This window comes from Python bivittatus, unplaced genomic scaffold, assembly GCF_059951505.1.
Source record: "Python bivittatus isolate LINGU-HERP-01145 unplaced genomic scaffold, Pbiv_v1 ctg000980_np1212, whole genome shotgun sequence".
Classification (NCBI taxonomy): domain Eukaryota; kingdom Metazoa; phylum Chordata; class Lepidosauria; order Squamata; family Pythonidae; genus Python; species Python bivittatus.
This window is the reverse complement of record NW_028277125.1, coordinates 44,534,368-44,562,201: the sequence shown is the minus strand read 5'-3', so window position 1 is coordinate 44,562,201 and position 27,834 is coordinate 44,534,368. Positions and strand designations below refer to the sequence as shown.

Below are 27,834 nucleotides of genomic sequence, written 5' to 3'. Positions count from 1 at the left end.
ATTTTGGGGCTCAGAGCTATATAGGTACTTGATCAGCCTCCTGTCTTCTTTAGGGGGGGTGAACAGGAATGAGGAACAGAATAGAATGCTTCAATGTTCCAATTAAAGGGAACATATGTTCGATCTTCCAAATCAAAACATGAGCAAGTTACTGAGATCTAACACAGCACTTGACCAAATACATAAATAAGATGAGTTTAATTTAGAGCAGCTTCTCCAAAGTCCTGAGCTATTTTGCAATTTAGATTCTACACACATCCCCAGACATGCAAAAGTGAATTATACTGCACCTGTGCCAATACAGTGATAAAGTTTCGATTCAAGTGAACAGCTTCATAAAGAGCCAAAAGGATAGCTTCATTAGTTCTAAAAAAAGAACACATTTACTGCAGTAATGAAACTTCTTGGAACACTTTGCCAAGTTACACTAATGGGAAGACATAATTTTGGACATTCTGATTGACAAAACAAAAGAACCCACAAATCAGAAACCTAGATCATTTCAGAGTGTGTTTTCTTGTATTAATTATGTTTATAAGCCATTTGTTGTAGAACATAATAAACTGTATCGTGGTTTTTGTAAGAAGTAGTCTTTATAAGGTGAATCACAACACTTAAGAGATACGATACAATACAATAAACTAGGTAGCATTATAAATAGATCAATTAAAATTATCCTGTTCTTAAATAAATAGGAATATTTTATGAAGTACATTAATTTGTGCTTATAAGAAAGAAGCCCAGAATTACTGTAATGCATTTTATATATAGTGGGCAGCACTGACATTGGAAATGACTTCAGAAAGCTGTAACAATATGGAAGAAATCAGTATGAATGTCTTGCCTTTCATGCTTACCAACAGTTCAGAACTTGATGGCCAGACCATTTTTGGTTTTATAAACCAATCAATACTTTGAATTTGAATCAGAAACACACTGACAATTAGTGCATTTGATACAGAATTGATGACATACGTTCCATTCACCCTGTTCCCACCAACATCTCAGCATATTATATGTCAAATTTCTGGTTCATCTTCAAAGAGAACAACCATACAGAATGCATTACTAAAGTCTAACCTCCATATTCCAGAAATGTTGATATTTAGAAAAGAAAGATTGTTCATCCAAGAAGCAGTAAGGCCTTAAAAGATCAGATTCGGATTCCTATGTATTCAGTTATATTTGAGGTTCTGGATTAGGGTGACTACCTGTTTTTTTCATGCAGGCTCAACAGCTATACAGCTAGAAAATAGGTGCATGTGATGAATTTGACTAGCACAGAAAAGTAAGGATTTTGTTCTGTTACTTTTGGCTTATAAGAATCCATATATTTCTTCATAACTGGAATAAAAAATACATGAACATTCTGAACTCAAAACAACACTGATCTAACAGATCCATCTATCTCTACTTGTGACTAGAGCAGAGTGAGGAATAGGATCTAGTTCAAGAATTGGCTCATTCCCCATATCCTTGGTGTTATAGGTAAGGTGGTAAGGGTGGTAAGCCTGTACCCTCCAAGCAATTTGTTATATATTCCAATTGCACAAGCTGGTAAGTATCCATGATTAAGGCACAAGGTGGTGCTCTAGTCCTATCCATATCTGACTTTTCTAAAACCATAACATCTGACATTTCAAATTCAGTGGTTTTTATCTACAAAATTTAAAACTATCACAACAGATGTTCTAGACATTTAACAAGACCTTTATTATCTTAAATAGCTCTACCAGTCTATGTTGGGCAGATGCAGGGGTGGCAAGTGGCAGTCAAGCAAGACTTCTTTGCCATTGCCACAGTATACAGTCACGTGAAAAAGAAAGTACACCCTCTTTGATTTCTATGGTTTTACGTATCAGGACATAATAAAAATCACCTGGTCCTTAGCAGTTCTCAAAAGTAGGTAAATACCACCTCAGATGAACAACAACACATGACATATTACACCATGTCATCGTTTATTTTACAAAAGAAAGCCAAAATGGAGAAGCCATGTGTGAAAAAGTAAGTACACCTTATGATTCAATAGCTTGTAGAACCACCTTTAGCAGCAATAACCTGAAGTAATCATTTTCTGTATGACTTTATCAGTCTCTCACATCGTTGTGGAGGAATTTTGGCCCACTCTTCTTTACAACATTGCTTCAGTTCATTGAGGTTTGCGGGCATTTGTTTATGCACAGCTCTCTTGAGGTCCTGCCACAGCATTTCAATCGGGTTGAGGTCTGGACTTTGACTGGGCCATTGCAACACCTTGATTCTTTTCTTTTTCAGCCATTCTGTTGTAAATTTGCTGGCGTGCTTGGGATCATTGTCCTGTTGCATGACTCAATGTCGGCCAAGCTTCAGCTGTCGGACAAATGGCCTCACATTTGACTCTAAAATACTTTGGTATACAGAGTTGTTCATGATCGACTCAATGACTGCAAGGTGCCCAGGTCCTGTGGCTGCAAAACAAGGCCAAATCATCACGCCTCCACCACTGTGCTTGACAGTTGGTATGAGATGTTTGTACTGATATGCTGTGTTTGGTTTTCGCCAAATGTGGCGCTGTGCATTATGGCCAAACATCTCCACTTTGGTCTTGTCCAAAGGACAGTGTTCCAGAAGTCTTGTGATTTATTCAGATGCAACTTTGCAAACCTAAGCCGTGCTGCCATGTTCTTTTTAGAGACAAGAGGCTTTCTCCTGGCAACCCTTCCAAACAAACCATACTTGTTCAGTCTTTTTCTAATTGTACTGTCATGAACTTTAACATTTAACATGCTAACTGAGCCCTGTAGAGTGTGAGATGTAACTCTTGGATTTTTTGCAATTGCTCTGAGCATTGCACGAACTGACCTTGGGGTGAATTTGCTGGGACGTCCACTCCTGGGAAGATTGGCAACTGTCTTGAATGTTTTCCACTTGTGAATAATCTTCCTCACTGTAGAATGAGGGACTTTAAATTGTTTGGAAATGGCCTTATAACCCTTCCCAGATTGATGGGCAGCAACAATTGCTTCTCTAAGATCATTGCTGATGTCTTTACTCTTTAGCATTGTGTTAATACACACCTCAATGCTCAAGACTAGCAAACTCCTAAAAATTTTGGCTTTTATAGAGGTAGTCACACTTGCTGATGATCAATTGATCAAGGGCATTTGATTAGCTGCACCAGGCTGCTACTTAGCTTCTTCATACCTATGAAACAGTAAGGGTGTACTTACTTTTTCACACATGGCTTCTCCATTTTGGCTTTCTTTTTGTAAAATAAATGATGACATGGTATAATATGCCATGTGTTGTTGTTCATCTGAGGTTGTATTTACCTACTTTTGAGAACTGCTAAGGACTGGATGATTTTTCTTATGTCCTGATACATAAAACCATAGAATTCAAAGAGGGTGTACTTTCTTTTTCACACAACTGTAAGTCAGTAAATCAGTTTTTATCTTTTATCATCTTCACAGTGAGCTTTCATTAATTGCATTCTAGCCATTAACCCTCACTTTTCATGGTCTTCATCTCAAAATACTAAAAAAAGTCTCAGTTTTATAGTGTCCTAGATTTGTCTGAATTTAAGCCTGAATGATGCTCCTGCTCCAGAATAATGTTAACTCGCTATCCTATGTACTACAATTCTACTTTCTACTTGTTCCCTGTATTTCCAATGAATAAGAGCAGAAAAAAAATTGCCTAAATAAATTCAGAATGCAAATGCAGCATCTGCTAATTCACTCATATTCTAGATGGCATTTATGCTATTCTCTCCAGTATTGGTTGCTGAGCTTGTGCTATTTTAAAAATATAAAGTAAGAGAAGATTAAGTGCCAATTCTAGTAAGCAATACATTATATTTTAGACTTCTAAATCAAAGAGTTAAATTTGTCATCTGATGGATGTACTTACTGGACTGAGATTTTTTCATCAGCATCAGCAATGAACATACTGCCCACCTATGGAACAAAGCAGTATTGCATAGCTTTAGGATACACTAACCTATCTGGTCCACAGGGCTAAAAGTAACAGATGCTTTGTATTTTCTACAGAGTCAAAATTTAAGCCCATTAAAACATCTACAGAAACATTCTAGGTCTTCTCTCGCAAATTTTTGACCAGGCTCCTTGCATGGCAAGCACTGACTGACAGCACAGAGTCACTGATTTCTTACCATGTTAGTCAAGGCTGAGAAAAATCCACTCTGATGCTCTTCTTCTTTGTCTCTGTACTGTCTGAACAAGAACAGCAGTGGCAGATAAAGCAATAGAAGTTGCCATGAGCATCATTACAGAGCAAGAAAAATCTGTTCTTTTTAATTATAAGCATTTTTTTAAAATACAAAGTCCTCCAAATGATGCCTGGGTTTATTTTAAAGGAAAGAAATAACATCTGTTCCCAATGGGAAATACAAAAACTTTGACTTTCCTACAAACTTGATAAGGGAAGATATCTGAGAACATGATTTATAAAAGCCCTTTGAATTCAATGTTCCATCCATCCCAATGCTGCCTATTATATAAAATATGCTCCAAGTTCTTTGTTTATTTCTATATTGATTCATCTTCTTTTTCTCATGCAGAAACATAGTTATCTTCTTCTATTTCTCAGCAGCACTAGTGCACAAGATGCTTCAACAGACAAATACAAGGATAATATTGGGAATTTTCTACATGTAAACTAGCTGCCTTATAGCCCCTTCTCAGGTATTTTAAAAGGTCTAACCTACTTTTCCTTATATTGGAATTGCACTTTCTCTCTCTCACTACTGAGACACCAAGCCAAATGCAGTTGCAGTTTGCTAAAAATGCATTTGAATTTCTGGGCAGCTCTCTCTTACAACAGTTAATTATTTCTAACATAGTGATGAAAAGAGGATGTCATTGTACAGCAACCTATAGAAAGTACTGTAATTTACAAAAAATTGAGAATGGAAACCAACTAGTGTTTACCACATGCTCTTTCCTGCTGGGAAACATATACTTTCCTTCAAGTAATTCACACTAGTTGATATCAAGAGTTGATATCTGGATATTAAATGAAGTGGACCAAATTCTGGCTGGTCTAATTTAAACCGCTTTCACCAAAATTTATTTTTTGATAGCACTAAATGATTTACTTAGTCTCTGGGGAGCAAAAAATGTTAGAGGCAGTTCACAGAAAGGTACAGCCAACAGCAATTAAGGAAGAAAGTAAACGCAACACTGCCAGTTTTCATACAAAACCAAGCTGCTAATAAATCTGTTCTGTGAAGCCTAGCCTGTGTGTGAAGAGAAGAATGACACCATAAATAAGCATTTCAAACATTCAGACATTTGTTTCACAACTTTGCTCATACAAATTGCCGGTAAGAACATGCATACATTTTCTCAGGTAGATACTCATTTAACCAACAGACATTCCTTAATGTTACTTACCGGTTGTACTCTGATAATGCCTGGGCAACTACAAGACCCATTCCCTGCAAGAAAAGAAAAAGAGAAAGGTGCATGCAAATTAGGACAGAGGTGGCAAAGGTTTTTCAGATCACTCACAATAACACTTTAAACACTAGTCAATAAACTAAAGGCTTCGTTTTGCATAAGATTCTGACTTTTCTTCAAGTGAATTGTACAATGCTTTCTAAGAAGCCTCATTCCAACTGAACCAGTCTGGTGTGTTGACTGGATTATAAGATTAGTTCTAGGAAAGAATCACACTAAATCAGCATTTTCTATTAAGTTTCCTAAGTGACCTTGGCAGTTTAACCTCACTCACAAGTTTGTTATGGGGATACAATGTATACTGCCTTGAATTTGGGGGGCAAAAAATACAGGATATAAAATGCCACAAAAAATAAGATAAACATTTTTTTTTAATTGTATTAGCAATTCTCCTGGAAGAACCAAAATAATTTAAACCCAGACTTGCAACTGTTTCTTCAAATGGGATCCTCAAAAGTCAGAAAGAGTAAGAAAACAATGGAAATAACCACAACGTAATATGTAGCTTGCATATGTCCTGCAATATTATTCAACAGTAACATGGAAGCCACAGCACCTTGTGTACCTTTTTTAATTCACGTTTCATTTCTTACTTTATTCCTAACATTCTATCGCACAAAATTTACGTCATACTCACATTGAGCGTAGCTTCATCATCTATAATTGACAGCTTTACTATATAAGGATTCACAGACTGCAAGAGGGAAAAGAAAGTCATGGGATAATTTAATGATCAGCAAAGTTAACACAACCTCATTCAAGCCTTGCGTATTTTGTTTTATCACAGTAAATTCATACAGTTTCTATTAAAATGGTGGTTCTCCAGTTTTGTGCAGATCTCCCAAGGTTTCACCCTTGGCATTAAAGTATTCTCTGAAAGAAGAATTATTGCAACATTTCTATCCCATGTATGTTTTGCAGTCACTGGATGCTAAAACAACAGGCAGAGCTCAGAGACAGAAAAGAGGCTTGGCATGTAAAAGGCCTCAATCTTGATCCCTGCCAGAATTTTATATTCTCTTAAACAACAAAGCTGAAAACAACAGCACTCTAAATCAACTGTTAATTTTTTAACATACAGATAATCCTTGCTATCTGACCACAATAGGGACTGGAATTTAGGTCACTAAGCGATTTGGTCGTTAAGTGAATCAGAGCTGATTTTACAACATTTTTACAATGGTCATTAAGCAAATCACTGGGGTCATTAAGCAAGTCACATGGTTGTTAAGCAAATCACGTGGTCGTTAAATAAATCGAGCTTCCCCAGTGGACTTTTTTTGCCAGAATTTGCTTAACAACCACATGATTCGCTTAATGACCACATGATTCGCTTAACGACTATCATAAAAATGTCACAAACTGCGATCACATGACCACAGGGGTCGTAAAGCACTTTTCCCAAGGCCGTCATAACTCCAGACCATCATTAAACAAACAGTTGTTAAGCCAGGACTACCTGTAGCCTTAACAGGCCTTACGCATAAAGTTGCATTGAACTGTGGAAGGAGCTACACAGAGACAAAAAGTGAAGCAATAAGAAATAGAGCTGGATAGCACAACATGCAGCCTAGCAAGAAAACCTAAACTGCAGGATGAGACTTCAAAATTAGATAAGGAATGAACATAGATATGAAATTCTGCATTCAAGTACTGAAATTAAATTAAGAGCTTTTCATATGGAGCTAATATTTTATATTTGCATAACCAAGAAGGAAAAATTAATTGTGGATAAGAGAATGGGTAGAACTGTGAGAGATCTCTTTAAAGTCACAAATACATACGGATATAATCTTATATATATATATTTATCTTAGATGTGGATAACTTAAACTGAACTCAGCAGGGCTGATTTCTGAGTAGATATTCTAAAACTGCACTACATTAAACCCAACAACATCCTACTTCCTTTGGTCGTAGTAGGAAAGCTGTTCTAAACACATTTTCCTATATATTTTTTGTTAGAACTAAACTATGCCCCAAACCATGAGCAATGTCAGGAAGCATTAGTCTATTTCATATTCCTTAGCTTGATGTATTAGTCTTACCATTTAATTAATACTGTGTGTCTTTAAAAAACAAACAACTTGTTCATGTAAATTTACCAGTACATTAGAAGCCTTAAGATTAAAGTAATAGCAGCCATTCTTAACTTACGACTGCTAAATTGCTGTATTTAATTAGGACTTCAGAAGCCTGATGTTCAGAGTTGAATATCGAAGGCTTCTGAGCCCAAAAAAAGGTAAAATCAATAATAACAGGGAATCCCTATCACCTATGAAGCTGCCACTTTATGGTCAATGAAGTCAAATAGTTATAAAGATGGCCCTTGGTGGTAGCAGCAAGCTCTCAGCCTGACAATAAACTGAAATTCTGTACTAGTTTGGGCAATTTCTATAAATCAGAATGATTTTGCAGTAAAAACTATAAGGACCAGCTGGATCAATAATAAATACTAGAACAGTTATTTCACTAAATATGGAATATGTTTTTAAAACTTTATAGAAAATGAAGCACTAAAGTCATAAAAAAATAAATGCATATTGAATGAAATTACTTTTTTTAACCTAATGGAACAACTTAGCCACCTTCAAGATTCTGGAAGAAATAGTATGATTAGTAACAGTTGCAACAAACTTACTAAAAAAGCAAATAAACATACACAGACACACATTTACACACATGAACAGCAAGAAACATTTTTCACTGTTGGAAACACGATGCACATAAAAATAAAATTTCAGACATTATAAGAATGTCTCCCAAGACTGATTAGAATAAAGAAATGTCTGTTTTTTAAAATTATGACTTTATCCAGCATTATATATATGGAAATTCTCTCAGCTTCAAAGCAAAGGAAAAATAAATACTTGGGAAAAAGTAAGCCTTATGCAAAGGCTTTCAAATGATTTTTTTTTCTATCAGATAAGTGTCATTAAAGATGCCAAACCTTTGAGCATATTCCACTGATCTTCTAGTCTTCTTTTAGATTTGAAGATGCTATTCATCCCAGAGTGTTTGCACCATTCTGAACAAATGCTAACGTTTTCTGCCCAGGGCTAAAAAACTCCACAGAACCTTCTGCAGCAGCTCACCCTGGCAGCCCTCACAAAGCGGCCTTCTAATAAATAACTGTTTTACTTTGAAACAGAAACGTCCAATTACTACTGTGGATTACAATAACTTTTGTTCAAATATTTGAATGCAAAAGTTACTAGCATTAATTCATGCTCCATTTCACAAAGGAAATTAGGAAAGATAAAGATTATGGGTGGATTGGGGACCAGACTCTTCATCCCATATCTCACCCCATCTTCTACAATCAAATCTTTACAATTTCATAATTTAATCTTAATCAGCAAAAGTCCATTAATGGCTACCAGAAATAACTGCCATACTGCAATTAGATTAACTGCATTCCTTGAGATGGACGGGCAGTATGACTAACTGCCATACTGCAATTAGATTAACAGTATACCTTGAGATGGGCGGGCATCTATGCTTTCCCAAAGCTATTTATTATATTTTTAAGCAATAAGAAAATGGTCTCCACGACCTAGGAATCCAGGGAGATATATATGTAAGAAAGATGATTTATTTCCACTGTATAATATATATTAGAAGATTATTTACTTCTACTGTAGAACATCAGCACTTCTGCTTTTTTAAAATAATTTTATTAAGATTATATTATACAAATAAAACTAATACACTCTACATAGAGTAGAGTAAAAAGAAAGAAAAAGAAAAGAAAAAAATGCAGAAAAAAAGAAGAAAAAAGAAGAAATCTCCCCCTTCCTCCCCAGGAAGTATAATCAACATTAACAACTTATCATCATCTCTTAAAGGAAAAAAAAAAAAACCAATCACCTCTTCATCCCATATCTCACCCCATCTTCTACAATCAAATCTTTACAATTTCATAATTTCATCTTAATCAGCAAAAGTCCATTAATGGCTACCAGAAATAACAACATGCCAAACAAATTACATTAATAAATCCACTTTGAATCCTTCCTTTTACATTCACATCTCATTTTCTATCCCCCTAACTCATTTTCTATCTGTCTCACTCATTTTCAAATAAACAAAGTTTTTAAAGCATCATCATCCAGTCCTGATCAAAAATCCATTAGACCTCACCAGAGATAGCATAACAAAATGTTTAAAATATCATCATACAATCCTGGTCTACAAAAATCCATTAAACATTACCAAAAATAGCAATCTGTTTGTATTAACCTTGATCAAACAAACCAATTTTGTATTCTTTTTTCTTTTTCCCCACAATCTTTAGTTCCCTCAAAGTCCAAACATCTGCTTTCTCATACTCTCCTTATCTCTTCTCTCAAAATCATTGGCATCTTTATCTAGCCTCTTTTGTAATTCCAATATAAAAAAATTATCCACATCACTGTTCATATTCTCACTGTCACTTCTCACAAAATCTTTGACAATTCCAACAGGTCCTTTTTGTAAATCCATTGTAGAAAAATTATCCACATCAATCTTCTGGTTTAATATTTGTAATTCATTTACAATTATTAAATCATCATCCAGTTTCATTTGTAAATCCATTATTTCCATCTCTTTCTTATAAGCTATCATTTTTAAATCCACATTGAGATCCATTTCAGTTTTATTCAGTGGAACTTGCTCCTCATCAGGATCATCTTCAAATTCTATAACAGCAGATAACTTTATAATTACATCTTTAGCCCATTCGTCAAAAATTTCCTTTAATCTAGCCATCATTTATTTCCTTCTAGCATCTAACCCTCAAAGTCATGTTATCAGTTGTTTAGATATAAACAAGCACATTTCCCACAATAAAAGATTCTTTTAATTAACTTCAAAGTCTTTCTTTAATCCAAATCCATTCCAAGCCCTTAATCCATTTAAAGTTTTCTAAAATCAATGCTACAATTGCCCTTTTGCTGTATATTCCAAAAAAAAAAAAAACCTCTTACAAAATTTTAAATTCATAATTTTCTTTCTTAACAGATTGAAGGAGAACTCACCCAGTGAATGCAGCCAAATTTGCGGTTCTGAAGGTTTTCAATCTTCAACAAGAAATTAAAAAAAAAAAAAAAAACTCCAAAGTGATTAAAAAGATGAGGTTTGGTCGAAACTTGACTCCATCAATGGCTACATTAATGGCTCTGAGCTCGGCGGAATCCCGCAACTCCCAGTTGTTTGTAAGAGACCGCAAAAAATGTCACTTTCTGCCATCTACTCACACACACACAAAATAACAGCTGCCCAGAGTACAATTGGGTGATCTCAAGGTCTCTCCTTGTTCCAGAGAAAGTTTTCAGCAGTCCAGATCCAGCATCCAGCTGCCTTTTGGCCATAATGTCTCCTGCTATCCATGGGACATCAGTTTGCCATTCCTCACTGGAAGCTTCTTCCATCAACGCTTCTGCTTTTGACACTCCCTGACTGCCTCCAGTTTCTTTCCCTAAAGCACTCAACTAGCGAACTCCCAATGGAGTGTTATAGGACTTAATGGAGTCCTATAACAGTGTTGTGCTCTAATTTATAGAAGTTCTTGGGAGATGATAACAAGTACAGTAATATTTTTATGTTTAATTTCCCTTATGTAAAACATCTTGATAGACCTTGCTTCCCGAGCCAGAAAATTATGGATTTCAGCAGCTTTTAGAAAACAATGAGCTCATATCCTGAAAACTCAGCAAAAGCTAAAAACCATTATCAAAATATTATGCGACACATGCAAACTAGAGAGAAGGGGGAAAAAAGAATAGTTTAGGAATAGCAGAATCTCAAATATATCTTTCCTTTAGAAAGAACAAAAAAATTGTTTCCAGATTAGTATTTGTTTCTAAAGGAGATAGGAAAAAGAAGCTTGTATCTACTTAATAGAATATTTATTTTTATGTTTATAGGAAAGTTTCATATGATTTATTTATTTAACCATTCATATGCTGCTCACTTTCAAAATTCAAGGTGGTTTACAATAAATGTAAAAAGAATGTATATATTACAATAACCTCATACAAACATACATAATACCCGAACCAAATAGCACAAATCAAAATCAATGAAGGGCAGCTTAGCATCACCCATCATCTGTTAAATGTCTGCTGAAGTAGGAGTCTTTGGTTGGGGGCTTTAAGCATTCCATGGAGCATGCTGTCCCACTGAGTGGTGGGGCTTCCCTCAGGACCCCATCCCTCTAATTTCACATCTACTCTCAGTCAAAACTGTCAGGATTTTCTTTCTCATGGGAAAGGATTCATCCCGTTATCTTTACAACAATAACAAATAATATTTTGACTACAGAGATCATGTGAAAAACACCTGTTATTGTGTGTTGTGTATTGTGCTATTTACTGCCACCTATTGGCGTGTGTATGCTAGTTACCCAGTGGGGGTGGCATAGAGCCAAGGAGAGGAAAATGTGCAGCCTCTCTGAGTAGTTGTTTTAGTGTTAGCCACTATGTAGGTTTTATGGGCTACGTAGTTGTAACAAAGTACCAAGTAGTGTACCTCTTCTCTAAGAGTTTGTAGCTAGAGATTTTGTTAAGCTTGTGTTGCTAATAAGTCTTGGATGCTACATTACATGAGAAGATGTGTTTTTTTTTATATTTTGTATGATATTTGCATTTTATGGATTTTTGCATTTGTATCAATAAACACCAGTTAGTATATCTTTTCTGACTGGATTTCTTTGTGAAACAAGAAATGGACATTGCATTATGTTTGCTTTCATGGCTAATATTTTCCTGGAGTTTTTGCTGTGCTCTGCACAAACAGGAGTGTTTGTGATTATCACTCTGCCCGACAGGTTATGGGCCCAGGTTATGGCCAGTGGTGCTGTGCCGGCCCAGGTGTGGAGTATTGTCCCAGCATTATGGTTCCAGGAGTGCTAGTCCCAGGACTGTGGTCCCAGGCGTGTGCTAGCCCAGGCGTGAAATTCCAGGCTTGTTTTGCCGTGGATGCCGGTGCTGGAAGCCAGGACTGACATTCCTAAGTGACGGGAGATTTATGGATTTATCACCCTGCTTGTGAGCATCTGGTCAACGTTACGTTTGAAGTTTGGATTCTTTCTGTGTCAAGTGCCTGTTATAAAGTGTGCAACATGGCGACGACAACGGTGAGTTTTCCATTTGAAAGATTGAATTCAAAGAACTACCAGACATGGAGTATAAAGATGAAATCTTTCTTCATGAAAGAAGGGCTCTGGAAAGTTGTAAACAATCCTGCGCCAGGAGCTCCTACAGATGCTGAGAGAGTTTTGCTTGACCGTGCATATGGTAATCTTATATTGGGACTTGAGTCTTCAGAACTAGTGCATGTTCGTAATTTGGAGACTGCTAATGGATGCTGGGTGGCTTTGCGTGAAATCTATGCAAGACAGACTTCAGCTGCCATCGTAAGTTTGTCAAAGCAGTTGTATAACCTTAAATTGGAGCAAGGTGCTAATGTGATTGAGCATCTGAACAAGATGAAAACTTTGTTTGCTGAGTTGGCAGATCGGAATATGCAACTTCCCGAGAATCAAAAAGCATGTATAGTACTTTCGAGTCTGGATGATTCGTTTGATATGCTTGTAGAAGCTGTGAATGTTTTATCACCTGCAGATCTTACTGTTGATTACCTGACAAACAGATTGCAAGAAATTCAGAGTTCAAGGGATTTACAATTAATTATGTTATGCTTGATACATAACAATTATGTTATGCTTGATAACATAAAGCAGCGCTCTTCTACTGGCACAGAGACTGCGTGCATGGTGAGGAAATGCTTTCGTTGTCCGTCTACCAAACATCTTCTAAAAGACTGTCCTATGAAAAATCAGCCTACTGAGAGTTCCAGAAAGGCTCCTCATCGTGGAAAAGGACAATTTGTTAAAAAGCAAGCAAGCACTAGAATGGTGTCTGCCTTGATGTCTAACAGAAACAAACATTGTACTGATAAGTGGTTATTGGACTCTGCTTGTAGTGAAATCATTGTAAACAATGAGCAGTTGTTGATTTTAGGCTTGACCAAATGCAAGCCTAAAATCCAACAAGTTAACTTGGCTGATGGTTCTATAGCTAAGATAACCATGCAAGGTAACGTGTTCATTCCTTGTTTGGGGGAAGTGGTTTCTGATGTATTTTGTGTACCTACACTTGATTATTCTCTTCTCAGTGTCCCTGTATTAACTAAACTTGGGTATACTGTTGTATTCCAAGGTTCTGAATGCTATGTACGTAAAGAGGGGATTGAATGTGCTAGAGGGGAATTGGTTAATCAATTGTATGAAATGCTTCCTAAACAAGATGTGTTAATTGGAAGTTGCACTGGCAATGTGTCTTTGCATGATAATTGTATCCATTATTATCAAAGAGTGCTTGGACATCCAGGATGGAAATGTTTGTCAAAAATGGCAAAAGTATATCCAGATTTGAGATTCAAGAAGTGTGAAAAATATCTTGATTGTACTGTGTGTAAGCAATCTAAGATAAAATCTGCACCTATTGCTAGGAAAAGTAGCAGAATTGCTAAAAAACCATTTGATCTTGTGCATGCAGATCTAGCTGGTCCGTTTCCTTTAAGTGAAGGTGGAGCAAGATTTATGTTTGTGTTAGTGGATGATAAAACACGTTTCACGAAATCTGAAGCTTTCTCTCGTTTCAAAGAGTTTGTGGCTTTTGTTGAGAGAAAAAATGGGCACAAAGTAGGGAGTTTGCAAATGGACAGAGGGGGTGAGTTTGTAAGCAATGAGTTTCAAAACTGGCTACGTAGAAAAGGCATTTTCCACAGATTAACAAATGTTGGTGTGTCTGCAGAAAATGGCGTAGCTGAGCGCAAGGTTGGCGTTCTGAAGGTTTTGAAGGATAGCCTACTGAAGGATGCTAATGTGCCATCCCATTTCTGTGGTGAAGCAATGTTAACAGCAGTGTTTCTCACAAATAGACACTGGAATTCAGCTGTGAATGAAATTCCTTATTTTTTGCTGTATGGGAGATATCCTTCCTTAAAGCACTTGCATACGTTTGGAACGTTTGCCTACGTACAGATTCCTCAGGCTCAAAGGAGGAAAAACCAACCAAAAACACAGCGTCTTAGATTTGTTGGATATGCAGGAGAATCTAAAGGTTATAGATTTTCAGTAGGAAATGGAAGAGTAGTTATTTCCAGAAGTTGTAATTTTGAAGAGCCTTCTAATTGGCAAGGGCTGCATGCAAATTCAGAAGTCATTCTGCCTTCATACACAGACTTAGCTAGAGAGCAAGCAGCCCATGCACCCCCCTCTCCGCAGATAAAACAAGAAGCGGCAGCGGAGGAGTTGCCGGCTGTAGCTGAAGCTGAGCAGTTAAAGGCACAGGCACAAGAGAAAAGTGAAAAACAGGAACAAAGCGTTTTTGAGGTTCCAGATGGGTATTTAGATAGGGCAAACCAAATCTATTTCAGAGAGAGATGGCCCTGTAAGTCAACAGAGACTAAGTCATGTAGAATTTTACAGATTAAAACCAGCACTTTGCATTGGGCTTGGAAACAAATATGGCAACCAGAGCGCTGGGGTCATGCAGCTACTCCTGTTTGTTTCAGTTAGCATCTTGACCATTGCATTTTGGACCAACTGTAGTTTGAAAGTTTTCTTCAAAGGCTGTCCCACACAATGTATGTTGCAGTAGCATAAATTATTTTTGAAGTATATACAAAATACAGTAGAAGCTGTTGTCATATTTTTAATATGATACTACTATCACTTTGTTATTAAACACCAGGACACAAGTCCTCAGTTCTCCTCGGGACTATATTCTATCACCATCAATTGAATGAAACAATCTACACCTCTTTTGCCAACCTTAAATCTAGAAAAAGGAGCAGGTTCATCTCCCATTGTAAATTGTATGGATGTTCATATTTGTGAAACATAACACAATAATGAGAACAATGAGAATGATCCCTCCCTCCAGCTATGTTTTGCTGTACAGTGTTGCTATTGTAGTTCTGAAACATACCAGAAGCAAACAAACAGCCTTTCCAGCAGGGAGAAAGAGACCACTTTGCAGCTGCCACATATTTCTAGGAAATTAGGAAATGCAATGACCCCCAGTCCCCTCCAATCTAGAAAAAAGAGCTTGGGGTAATTTTCACACTGAACTTCAAAGGCATTTGGAATGCCCCTGATATGCAAAACTATTGCTGGAACAATCTCCCAAACAAAGATGTAGAAATAGTCCTCACATGCACATTATACTCCCAAGACACAGTGCAACACCAAGAACAAGAGCCCTTTCCATGGAGGAAAGACAGAATGTCTGTCCCCACTTCTTTTGGTTTCACAGCTCCACCAGATTAAAACCTCACACTCCATGTCAAGCACTCACCTCATACTTTCTGTAGTTCACTAATAATGCAAGCAAGACAACAGCCTCATAACCATGTTCCCTGCGACTGGGAAGATTGGAAAGGATCTAAAAATAAGACAAGACAAAGCTTAGATTAATCAAAACTATGTATTTCAAGAAGTCATTGATGGGTGATTTCAGAAACATGTAGAATGATGAGCTGAAAACTTCCTATAGCCAAAATGAATCTTATAAGCTTAGAATAGAGCTAAATTGTCTTCTTTCATGAAGAAAGCACAAAGTGAAACCAAATTCTTGCCTGAAAAATAATGAGCATATTTGAGGGGTACAGATGGGTACAGACTTAGATGTTCAGTACTATTCTAGGGAATTAGATTCAGTATCCTATGTGGTTCTTCTTGCACAAAGTTACTAAAGTTACTAAAGGTAACTAAAGTTACCTACCAGCATGAGAAGTTACCACATTGCTTACAATTATCTCATATTTGCAATTAAGCAACATGAAGGGAAAGTGTATGTATAATTATGGCAAGTGTGCTGGCAACCATTTCAGTCCCAAGGCCTATATCTGCTGCCAGGTTAGGGTCCATGGACACATAGTCACATAGCCGTATGTATTACAGGAGTTCTGCAAAAGAGACGCCTTGTCCCTCTCACTCCTGACAATCCTATTCTAGTTCCCTGCTACTCCCGCCCAGATGGAGGCAGAACAAAGCAGCCAAAAATGCATGATGTATAGAAATGCTTTATCAAAGATTAGCAGCCCAGAGATAAGGGAGAATAAGGAAACGTACCTGTAAGATAGCTTCAAAAATGCTATTAATCATCACATACTCCAGAATTGTGTTCTGACTGATGTTATCCGTCACCTAGTAGAATCAAAGGATTAGGGATTTTTAGAGTTTTCCAGTTCCAAAATAATTCAAACATTCTTATCATTTGCTATCAATGAATCTGTGTATGTCATGATCTAACAGTTTGAAAAAAAGTCTCTCAATTGTATCTTTTATTAAACTCTCCTATAAAGAATTCTTTAAGTTATGTGTTTCATACATATGTATTGTTATCCCAAGATTATGGATTTTGGGCACAGCATGAAACACTGTAAACATTCTGTTTAGTACCAGACTGTTACTTTGCCTTCATTGTACAATTTTCCTTTAATAATTTTGTTCAGGGCTTTAGTCCATTTTATGACTATTTTCTAAACAGCAAATTTCAAGGATCCAAAACATTTCTTTGGTAGCAGTGAGATCAATATTTAATATTGGAAGTATCACCAGCAGAGTTCTTACCTCTGTTGTATTTCTGAACAATGGGTAAAAGGAATGCTAGAGATTATTAAATTGAGTTGAAGCCATGTTAATGCTGTTTAATATAAATAATGCTGAAGTCCCTATATTTCCATTAGTTTTAGTTTGGTTTACTTCTCACCCACTTGTCTTTCTTCATAATTACTTCCACTTTCTTTTTGGTTTGGATGACCAAAATTGGGTATTCTGCTCATATTGTGTGCATTCATTTAAAAAAATTAAAGCAGGGCCTAGACATGGGAGCATAACTGAGGCAGGAAATTCATAATTAATTAATATATCTAATACAATAGTTAGATCAAAAAATCTTAATTTAGAAGGCTGTAATATAGCTGCCCAGAGTTGCTGAGAGTCGGGCAGCATACAAGTTTAATCTATTATTGTATTTATTTGTAAAACATGTTATACTGATTACTACAGTATCGCAACAGCTTATAATAGTTTAAAGGTACATTTCCCATGTCTGCATAGTAAATACTTGTTTATAGTTAACCCACCCATTATCTATTACTTACAGTCACCAAACAAAGCAATAGTTTCAGGCACAAACTTTTGAGGCTTTCAGAGCCTTCTGCACAAAGTAACGCATCCAAACTCTCCATCAGATTCTAGAAAAGAGAGTAGTTATTATAAATTGTTGCAAGCTCACATTCCTTTTAACCCTCACTAATGCTGTGCTTCTGTATTTTGTGCAGGAGATAGTAAAAATCTAACTCAAGCTGATTAGCTAATATACTTCTTATTCACACTATTTATTTTATGCCTAAAGAACCTAACTACATGCTATTCTATGGTCATGCTGTAATGTTAAAGAAGCTGTTATCATGCTGTAATTTTCTGTTAATTCCTTGACAAATACATTTGTCAGTATCTAGGCTAGGGCGTATCAGGAGGCCTAGGAAAAGAAAGGAGAAGCATGTTATTCTATCTACAGACTATTCTGCTAACTGAACACATGTCTATTTTTGAATTTCTGGCAGACCAGAACTTAAGTTAGGGATGAGGAAAATCTAGCCTGCAAACCAAATAAAGCCAGGTTTCTTCTCCAGGTGGGACTGCTTTTCTCTTCCTTGGGGCTGAGAAACTTTCTTCTCTTAGGACTGGGGACTGAAAAAGAACTTTCAGGCTCTAGGTGACAGGAATGGCAACTCTTTCCTGTCTGTGCAGGAGGATTCAATGCCTCTCTCCCCACTCTACCCCTTCCTTCTGCACAGGAGAAAAGAAGCACTGCAGAGTGGAGGGAGAACAGCCACAGGCCATGGTGGGCTTTTCAAAATGGGTGGGGTTCTCCCTCCCCAAAATCCATGCTTTCCTGACATCATCTAGCTAGCTGAGAAGTCAACATAACATACATGTTATTAGAATGAAAACAAAACCTGTTATTTCTATATAGCATGCTCTCACCTTCATGCACAGTTCAGCTTTGTCAAAGCCCATCAGCATATTGATGATATCAAAGCCAGATGTGGATTTGTTCTTCTGATGGACCCCACGGATCAGTGCACATAGTGTCTGCAGCAGAAAACACATACACATGCAGGAACTGTGAGACAAAGCCTCCTGGGCACTTAAAACTGCCATTATAAACCCAGAAATTTAAATCTATGGTATTTTACCTTTTAATAGTATGATACCCCAGATCACTTAGAGTGAATTTCAATACTGTAAATCCAATACTGTGTGAGCAGAAGTTCACTTGTACAACAGGACTTTCTCCTTTCCACTGAACCCTTCCTCAAACAAGCAAACCAAAAACCTGACCTCCATAGGCAGATAGGAAAGATCTCACTAAGGGAAACAGTGTCATGGGCAGAAGAACTTCACTGGCTTCACCTATAGTTTTCTTATTGATATTCTTCCAAAATTTATAACATGTTAAGCTCTCCTGAATCATCTAACAATAAAAAAAGAAAAGATTTTATCATTGCCTAGGATGTTAAAGTACTTAAGAAGGGATACCTGATCCAGTATACTGAACCAACAGGTATTTCAGCAGACCTCAATAATGCAGACTAATTCCTTCATTAACTAACATAACCAATCATTAGTTGTTAGTTCATAAGTTTTGCTTAATGAAGGCCAAAGGAAATTTATAGCACCTGTAATGCATTGACCACTCGGATCGGATGCTCTTCTCCTAAAGCCCAGATGCAACGCTGGAACAAGCAATTAATGTTATCTTTTATCTTCATTAGCTCTTCACCATCCAGAGATTCCAACTTCCCTTCCAGATATTCCAAATTCACCTGACAGACAAGAGGTAGAGCTTAAGCCAATTTGTGAAATTACTGAGGACAAGAAAAACTAGAAATTGATATCTGTAAGAGTAAACATAAAGAAATGGTTTCAACCTTTAGTATATTACCTTCATGAGGAAGAGCTCCTCCCAAAACCGAGGGTTATATTTACTGGGATCTTCTGTCTGAAAGAGAATGGCTGAATTGAATATAACAAGTTTACCCTTATGCTATTTTGTAATAATGTGCCCAAGAAAGTGAGCCAAGAAATATTTCACTAAGGAAGATTAGTCTTCCTTTCTCATTCATAGTACAAGATATTACTAATACTGGAATACAGAAGACTGTCATGATGAAAGAAAAATAAATCCAGTGCTTACTGTGAAGATCTCATCATACATTAACACCACCTTCTCCTTCAAGGGTTTCTTACTAGATGAAGATTTCCGAAGTAATCCACCTTTTTTCTCAGATTGTGCCATGGCTTACAACCTGTGGATTGAAAGATATGGTAGACATCAAAGAAACTGATCCTAAGAAAATTTCCACAGCTTTTGCACCTTTCTAAATTTTTCCTGAATGTTTTTGCAATTTCTCAGATCTCACCAAGCACCCTATACTGTACTTACTATATAATACAGTAATAACTATCATAGCTCCTTGCCTAGTTTAGACATATTTTTCCTACATGGGGTGCAAGGTGCACAAAAAAAAGCTGACTATAATAGATGCCTATATTTTACATACCAAAAAAGGTTAGACATATGTAATGTTTATATTTGTTATATCTGTGTAGGAATTATTTCACTTGTAATGAAGAGGAGGATCAAGAAAGAAAAGAGTGCTTTTTTTTTTCAGCAGATAAATTTGTGTGAAGGATTTGCATGGCAAAAGAAAATTCAAATACAGGCTTATCAACCCACCCATGTAGCTCAGAGAACAACAGTAGCTCATTTAAACATACATTTTATTTCTACAAATGAAATTGTAAGATATACATAAGAATCACCATATTGCATATGGAGTGGTCTGTAAATAAGGCTGAGTCCTAATGGGTTAGTCAGTTCATACATCAGGCTAAGTCAAAAAGAAAGGTATTTTATTTTAATTGTATCTTATTTTATTTTAACTGGGTTTATATGCTGCTCAAATCAATACCAACTCTAAGGGCTCATCATGCTTAAATGACAAAATAACAATTGCAACTATAACTTTGAGTTACCAATGAACAATAAAACAGACACCTCACTGCAAAAGGGAACACCCTCATAACCTGTCTGCCCCTAAGGAACAGCCAAGCTTAACATCTTTCCTAAATCACAGCAGGTAGAGGTCATTTGGATCTCAGGGGGCATGCTGTTCCAAAGAAAGGAAACAGAGATTGAAGGTCTGCCTCTGTGTCCCTAGTGATAGAGTTCTCTGAGAAAAGGGATGCCTAGGGAGCCCACTCTTCCTAAGCTTAGTGAATGCACAAATATAACTGGAAGGTGGCAGTCCCTAAGATACCCAGGTCCTCAGCCATATAGGACTTCAAAGATGACATCCAACATGTTTAATTCCCCAGAAGCTAGCTGGTAACCAGTGAAGCTCTGGGAATAGTTATATGGGTGAATTGAGAATACTTCCTCCCATACCAGCTACCCAATTGCTAAAATTTAATAGAACACTCACTCTGTGACTTTTCTGTGGTGGTGACTTAATGGAGTAGGATAAGAAAAAAGTCTATTTTAACTGGTCATAACCAAACTGTAGAATTGTCCAACCAATGAAATTCAGGTGGTCACTCTTTTGCCATCTTATACTAGTCAATGAAGCATTTTTAAACATGTTATTTATTTGGTAAACGTTCTTCACCTTAAAAAAATATTTCATATATTGTTTTATCATTATGAATTTATGGTTGTAAATAATCTAAGGGTTCTTAGTAACGCACATGTATTTGAAAGGTAATTCTATATAAACAAAACTTTGCATCATACCTTCGTTTCAACAGTACATGTAAATTACTGCAAAAAAGCAGCACATAGGTATACCTTTGACAGTGTAAAGATCCTACACATGCACAGAACTAAGTTTGTCCAGATACGCACATCATATCTAACATAACATGTAAAGCTTGACTGGGAACTATTCAGTGTGTCTAATGAAAAGATGAAAGGTATTTTTGTGCATATAAAAATAATAAAGCAAATCACAGTACTCCCCAATTCACCCAATTCTAAAACTGATCCCCTTTCCTTGGATTTTTTGCCATCCCACCCATCCAATCACATGTGTTTATGTAGTGGTAAAGCAGAATGGCAAGTGGTATCTCCAAATATAATACATAATGTATTGAACAGCATAGATATAGCAAAGTTATGTACAGTGCCTATAAACTTTAACAATAATTCTGCAGCTGAGGGTGCAACAGCTACTTAAATAAAGGAGTAAATAGCACAATGATCTTATCTGGTAGAATTCTCAGTGGCTAACATCCATTTCAGACCATCACACAGAGATTTATTTTCTGCAAAAATCAGACTTAAGAAACAAGATGTACAATAAGGAGCACATTGTTGCAATATACATTAGATGACTTCAGGCCAGTCAGTCAGTTCATCTCCAGTACTCTTATTTATTTATTTATTTATTTTATTAAATTTCTCCCCCGCCCATCTCTTCCCAATGGGGGACTCTGGGCGACTCACACAAAACATTAAAACCATAAATACATATAAATACATAAAACATCAAAATTTAAAAACATTACTAAAAAAGAGGAAAAGGGGGGTCCAAGAAGATGAAGAATCTTACTGCTTTCTGGTTAATAGACTTGCTGTTATTAGCCCGTAAGAACATCTAGTAAGTGCAAAATCATTTAAATTTGTGTCACCAAAAGCTGTTAGGTCAGCCATATTTTCTCTTTCTTAAACAGTCCATTTTCTTTCTGTTTTATGAGAAATAAAGTATCACTAATCAGAAAAGTAAAAGGGAAGAAAAAAAGTTTTAATAGGGTAAAAGATCTGGAAATTGGGCACAGGGGTGAAACAGGCTCTCCCCTTCACTCTCAGAATCAAGTCTTTGGGGCAGCAGCAGCACAAAACTGGGTACATCCACTCAGAATACTCTGACTGGGTTATTTATATCATAGATGATAAAATAATATGCTTCTGGTTCAAAGTGGTGTGGTGTTGTCATCTTCTCTGAGTGAGAGATATCATGCCATCCATGTGAACCTTCCCAAGTTCACTCTCCATTCAGTTTTCCAAAACTGGTGTCTTCCAAATGTTTTGGACTGAAATATCCACAAGAAATAGCTAGCCTGGCCCTGGTTAGGGATGGTGGATACCAGAATGGAGAAAATTGCTTTTGTTAGGGTTAATGCAAGAAAATGTTCAGATTTGACTTTAGGCTATAATCTAACTATCCCAAAAGTCATATTTGTCCCATTACAATCATCGAAGCAAAAGCAATATAATGCCATCAGATATGAATGGAAATGCCAATGTTGGCATATTAAGTGAAAAGGAAGAATCTGTCATAGACATTGGATTTTTTTTAGATTTAGATAAACCCAACTGGACTGGCAATCTCATTCCTGACTTTCCTGCCTCCTCCCCTACCACAGCAGCCTTATCCTTGGCTTCAAAATCAGAAGCATCTTCAAACAGCAGAGCACTACATATAGAAGTAACCTCTTTTAGATGTTGGGAAGAGGTTCCCCCCCCCCCCCATTCCCAGAGTTACAGTTTACCACATTTAATAGGGTCCACAATTTTCCAGATAACATGGATAAGGGGATGAAAGGACTACCATGCAGGGAAGGACAAGGAATTCTTCTACTTGCGCTGTCATGGTCTGGATATATTATTTTACAAGAAGTGTTATTTGCTAATCATACTTGCAATCTCACCCAATGGCAGGAACTCATTTTATGCCAAATTAAGCTATACATGAACAAAATTAAGTCCATTATTATCTGTATCACCAAAATGGTCCCCGTGTCCCTAAATAAACCCCATTGTGATCTCATTTGTACAAGTATAACTAACTGTAAGAAATTAAAGAAACATAATAAGCAATATATCAAAATAAGTACCTCGAAATAAGTCATAAAGCCACTCCCCAGTATAAAAGGGAGCAAAGGGCATTTATATCTCATTCTGAAATCTACAAGAATGAGTGTATCTACAGAAACAGAGGTATTGAATTATTTTCTTCTGAGGGAAGTTATTATTAAGTAACCCCCTCTCCCCCAGCCCACTCTAAAAAAGCCTGTCTGGTATAGTTTTCAACAATAAAAGTTTAAACTGTAATGCAACTATCCTCACTAGAATAAATATTTGATTCTTTCATTATGTTATGTCATGACAAAAGGTTATGATACTATGACCCTTTATGAAGCATCTGAAGCATGTTACATTAACAGGAAAGAAAAGGAACAAACGCAATAAAGCTGTTGCTTTTTTCATTCAATTTGACTTAAAGCTTGATTTAAAGAACTCAACTCTTAAATTATTAATATTTAAAATTTAACCATTAGCCATTCTAGGGCTTCAGTAACTCGCATTCTCAGATTTCTCCATCTGGAATACCAACAGCTTGTCTATTAGTTCTTCAAAATAGAAAAATAGAAGAGAGAGTGTGTGTATGTATGTATGTATGTATGTATGTATGTATGTATAAAAATAGTAAAGAGTTATGGAAAAAGCTAGCATGATCAAGCAAAACTATCTTTGAAGAATGGTAGACACTAATAGCAACCCAAAAGTGACGCACATCCAGCATATCAGTCACATACATGCAAACAAGTCTTATTTATAACATTTACAAGTATTATATAAATGGCTGCTGTTCCTCAGTTCTTCAGAATGGCTTATACAGGATTTCCAGGAAGCTTCTAGTCTAGACACTTTACATTACCAATCATGCATGATTTTAGCAGTAAAACTGTTTCACGTTTTTAGAATATTCTCTGAACCAATCTCCATTATGTTAAAGTTTAGGACTTTATGTCACACTAAGTCCTGGTTTGCTTAACCATGTTTTTTTTTAAAATAAAGAATTAACTAAAAAGAAAGTCACTGTTTACAAACCATGTGGCTAGTTTCATGCAACATACTAAACAAAAGTCATGGCTTAACATCATGGTATATGAACCAGACCCCCATCAAAACAGGAAACCAAATCTTCAATCAAGTTTGCAATCAGGGTAAGGTAATCCAGTGAACAATGTCAGATTCAAATACAATATAACTGCATTTAAATCCCTATTAACTGTGAATACCAACTGATCTTACCCACATACTTGCAACTTTCAAAGGGGAATATTAATGATTATGTTCATGTAACATACTTCCCCTTAATTAACTGAACCATATTTTAATCAACCACATGACACACTGAACCATAAATCAGCCAGTCTGGCTGGATTTGCTAGGCTGAAATATGGTCTAGTCCATACCCTCTTAAAAATAAATAAAGGGGGGAATGGAGTGATTAGTAAACAGAAACATAAAATGCTAAAATTTGACAAGGATCCCTGGTTCCTTCTTCTAAAAACCAAGTAAAGAGTCTTTGATTCTTCCTTAAGTGATCTGTACTATGCACTTCATTCCAAATCATAATAGGAGAGAAAAGTTCTGCATTCTGTTTAAAGATGTGGAACAGAAATGAGTAAAACTGTACAGTGCTGTGAATGAGAGGACCACATGAGCAGAAAACCATCTGGGCAACAGTTTGCATTCCTATCTTCAGATAGATCTTTCATCGTTTATAACACAGTGGACAGTTTTCATACATATGTATACTTTATTTTTACTAGAACCATGCAATCTACCAACTGGGGCATGGTAGAAAAGACGCCGGCTTAGAATGGAAAGAGTTCAAGTCCAAGCATTCATTTTATTACTCTATCAGAACTTAACAGAGTTCACAGTCCTTCTGGATTCTGAGTTATATCCAGTAAACTTTCTTCATTTCAGCAGCAAAATTCAGAGGGGGAAGAATTATTTTACTACTGTTACTATGAAACAACGAGGGGTCTGACTGACTGCCAACTACCAAGGGGACCTGCAGTAAATCTACCCCTACCAAGTGCCCACCATTGTCCTGTTCAGCAAAGGGGGCAGAAAACTGAAAGCCTCAGAAAGGGAAGGCATATATTAAGTACCCTGGCGTCCATGCAGATGCTTGGACTTCAAGTCCCATAATTTCTGATCAGTGATCATCCTGGCTAGAGCTTATGGGTACCGTAGTTCAAGACATCGAGAAAGAAACAGACGGTATAACTTGGAACATTGATTAAAGCTGCCTCATCAATGGCACAGGACTTATTTCACCTACAAGCGAGTTAGGCTTTCCTCTTCCTGTCCTAGAAAAGTTTCTTCAACTATAAGTATACAAAAATTGAGGCAGAAAAACAGACCCCTTCCTCGCGAACATAGCCTAAGCACCCACAGACATTTTCCTCAAATAATCCCGAGCTGCACCCCAACACTCCCCCTCTCCTCCACCCCCATTACACCTTGCTGCCTGACCCTCCTCGATCCCATCACCGCCTCTAGCTAGCCCCAGCTTCGCCCTCCCCCGGCCCTCATCAGCGAGGGCAGCTTGGACACCGACCAGGGGCACAACGGAGGCCGGATTCTGAGGGGTGGGAAAGGAACGTAACTGTTACCTGCGCGGGGCGATCGCCTGCCAAAGCGCATGCGTCAACGAGAGACCCTTCGCTCCACCTTCTCCTGACCACGCAGGCGCATAATTCTTGATCAGCTCGGTTCCGCCTACTGTCGTCTCAGGGATGTCCTTTCCTGCGAGTTACTAATACGAGCGGACTGCGGGGAAGAGACTAACTTTAGGAAGACGCGTTACGGGGTTACAGTATTAAGGAAAATGAGTTCCTAGTTTCTTTAACCCTTTGGGTTGCACAGATGGAAAGGCTGAGTAACAAAGGCAATTGTGGGACACACTTTTTCCTTGACAGTACAATGGGATTTATTCCAGAGGAAACAAAAAAAAGATTGTCCTTCAGCAGGGCTTCACTGTAGGAATTTTAAAGAATTTTCTTCCGTTTGGAAGAATTCCTTGTCCCAATTCAGCAGGAACGTACTCCGCTGTACGGTGTCTACGATCCGGATTTTAATTAGCGGATCCTTGATCCTCTAAGCCACGAATTGGCATGATTGCACGGATCTCATTACTGCACAGTCGTGGTAACGAGCTGATTTTCAGTGGTAGGCTTACAACATGCATAATTCTTCACGGACTCATGGTGCAAATTCATTAGGAGACTAAAGCTGCCGAGCTGTGTGTAGTCTATTAATGGTGTGCACAACATGCAGCACAAATTGATAGCATGGGGTTTCCTGCTTGTAGTATGCTGATTTACAGGAATGTCCTAATTCATATCTCAAGGCTCTGCTCTGAATATCCCAGCGTTATTTATAAAGCTGGGGGAGGGGAAACTCCAAGGTCCATAGTAAGACTTTATTATGACCAATCAAAATGTTACAGGAGAGTGAAGTTCTCAATTTCTCCAGGACTCTTCTTCAGGCTAGTGATTACTGTACAAGTGCATCAAATGGAGAGAAATAGGAGAATCCAAAAGTTCAGCCACATGTTTCAGCTATGGTCTGTAGTTCAGAGTCACCCCAAAATGGAGATTGTAGCCTGAATGTATTCTAGGTGAGGATATCATTTTATACCCAACAGTCTTTGTCCCTCCTTGTTTACTTCTGAAGAAGAAATGCAGGTGCATCAATGTTCGTGTCCTGGATTCAAACCATTCTTGGCAAAACAAGAAGTCAGTAAAACCAGGTGCTTCCATCTGACTTTCCATTGGCTTCATCCTTCCTTTTCCCATGCTTCACAAGAGAGAAAAGGGAGGTAGTTGCATGGAACAAAACAGAATGTGTTCCTAATGCCCTAAACCAGCACATATGGCAATTCAATCCTCTGCACATTCATTGATTCTCTCTCCCAAAATATGACAATTTCAGCAGAGCATTCTAATAAGTAAATGAGCTTAAAAGTGCACATGAATCCTATATGTGCATTTTCAAAAGTAATGCTTATTTCAGGAAGGTGTATTTCTAAGTGTTTATATGAAGCAACTTCTGGTATAAGTTAGCCCACTACCATTCCATGGGTCAAGTTGTTTATACATTGCATGTTAGAAATTTTGATTGCAATTCCATATACACTTCAAAATAGTTAAGAGACCATTGTGCTATTGCTGTAATCTCCAAAAGCCAATTTTAAGGCCATTTCTACACTTCTGTCTTATAATGCCACCCATAGCTCACTGGGTCACCTAAAAACATTATCATCCTAAAGTTGATTGCCTGGATTGGAAATTCAATTTTGATGGGTTTTATCTGCAGCTAAATGTGAGATGGGCAGCTATATAAATATGATAAATAAATAAATATCCTGATCTCTGACACAGGGCTTCTGAGGTTAAAACACATCATTATATAAAGATTATGATATACCCCACTGTGCT

The 27,834-nt window shown here is 37.1% G+C and overlaps 1 protein-coding gene across 1 annotated transcript in view; it reads right to left on the bottom strand.

The window, feature by feature from the left end:
* ARMH3 (armadillo like helical domain containing 3) overlaps positions 1-26,140 on the bottom strand; it is a 149,408-nt gene extending 123,268 nt beyond the window's left edge. Inside the window, exons 1-13 of the mRNA XM_088131951.1 lie at positions 26,008-26,140; positions 19,727-19,838; positions 19,475-19,531; positions 19,209-19,355; positions 18,514-18,621; positions 17,625-17,717; positions 16,591-16,665; positions 15,815-15,901; positions 6,103-6,159; positions 5,400-5,443; positions 4,157-4,217; positions 3,895-3,941; positions 291-366 (exon numbers count right to left, since the gene is read on the bottom strand). Of these exons, the coding sequence (XP_087988077.1) occupies positions 291-366; positions 3,895-3,941; positions 4,157-4,217; positions 5,400-5,443; positions 6,103-6,159; positions 15,815-15,901; positions 16,591-16,665; positions 17,625-17,717; positions 18,514-18,621; positions 19,209-19,355; positions 19,475-19,531; positions 19,727-19,828 (954 nt within the window). The 5' untranslated portion in view covers positions 19,829-19,838; positions 26,008-26,140. The remainder of the gene's footprint in view (positions 1-290; positions 367-3,894; positions 3,942-4,156; positions 4,218-5,399; positions 5,444-6,102; positions 6,160-15,814; positions 15,902-16,590; positions 16,666-17,624; positions 17,718-18,513; positions 18,622-19,208; positions 19,356-19,474; positions 19,532-19,726; positions 19,839-26,007) is intronic.
* Positions 26,141-27,834: the final 1,694 nt, after the last annotated feature.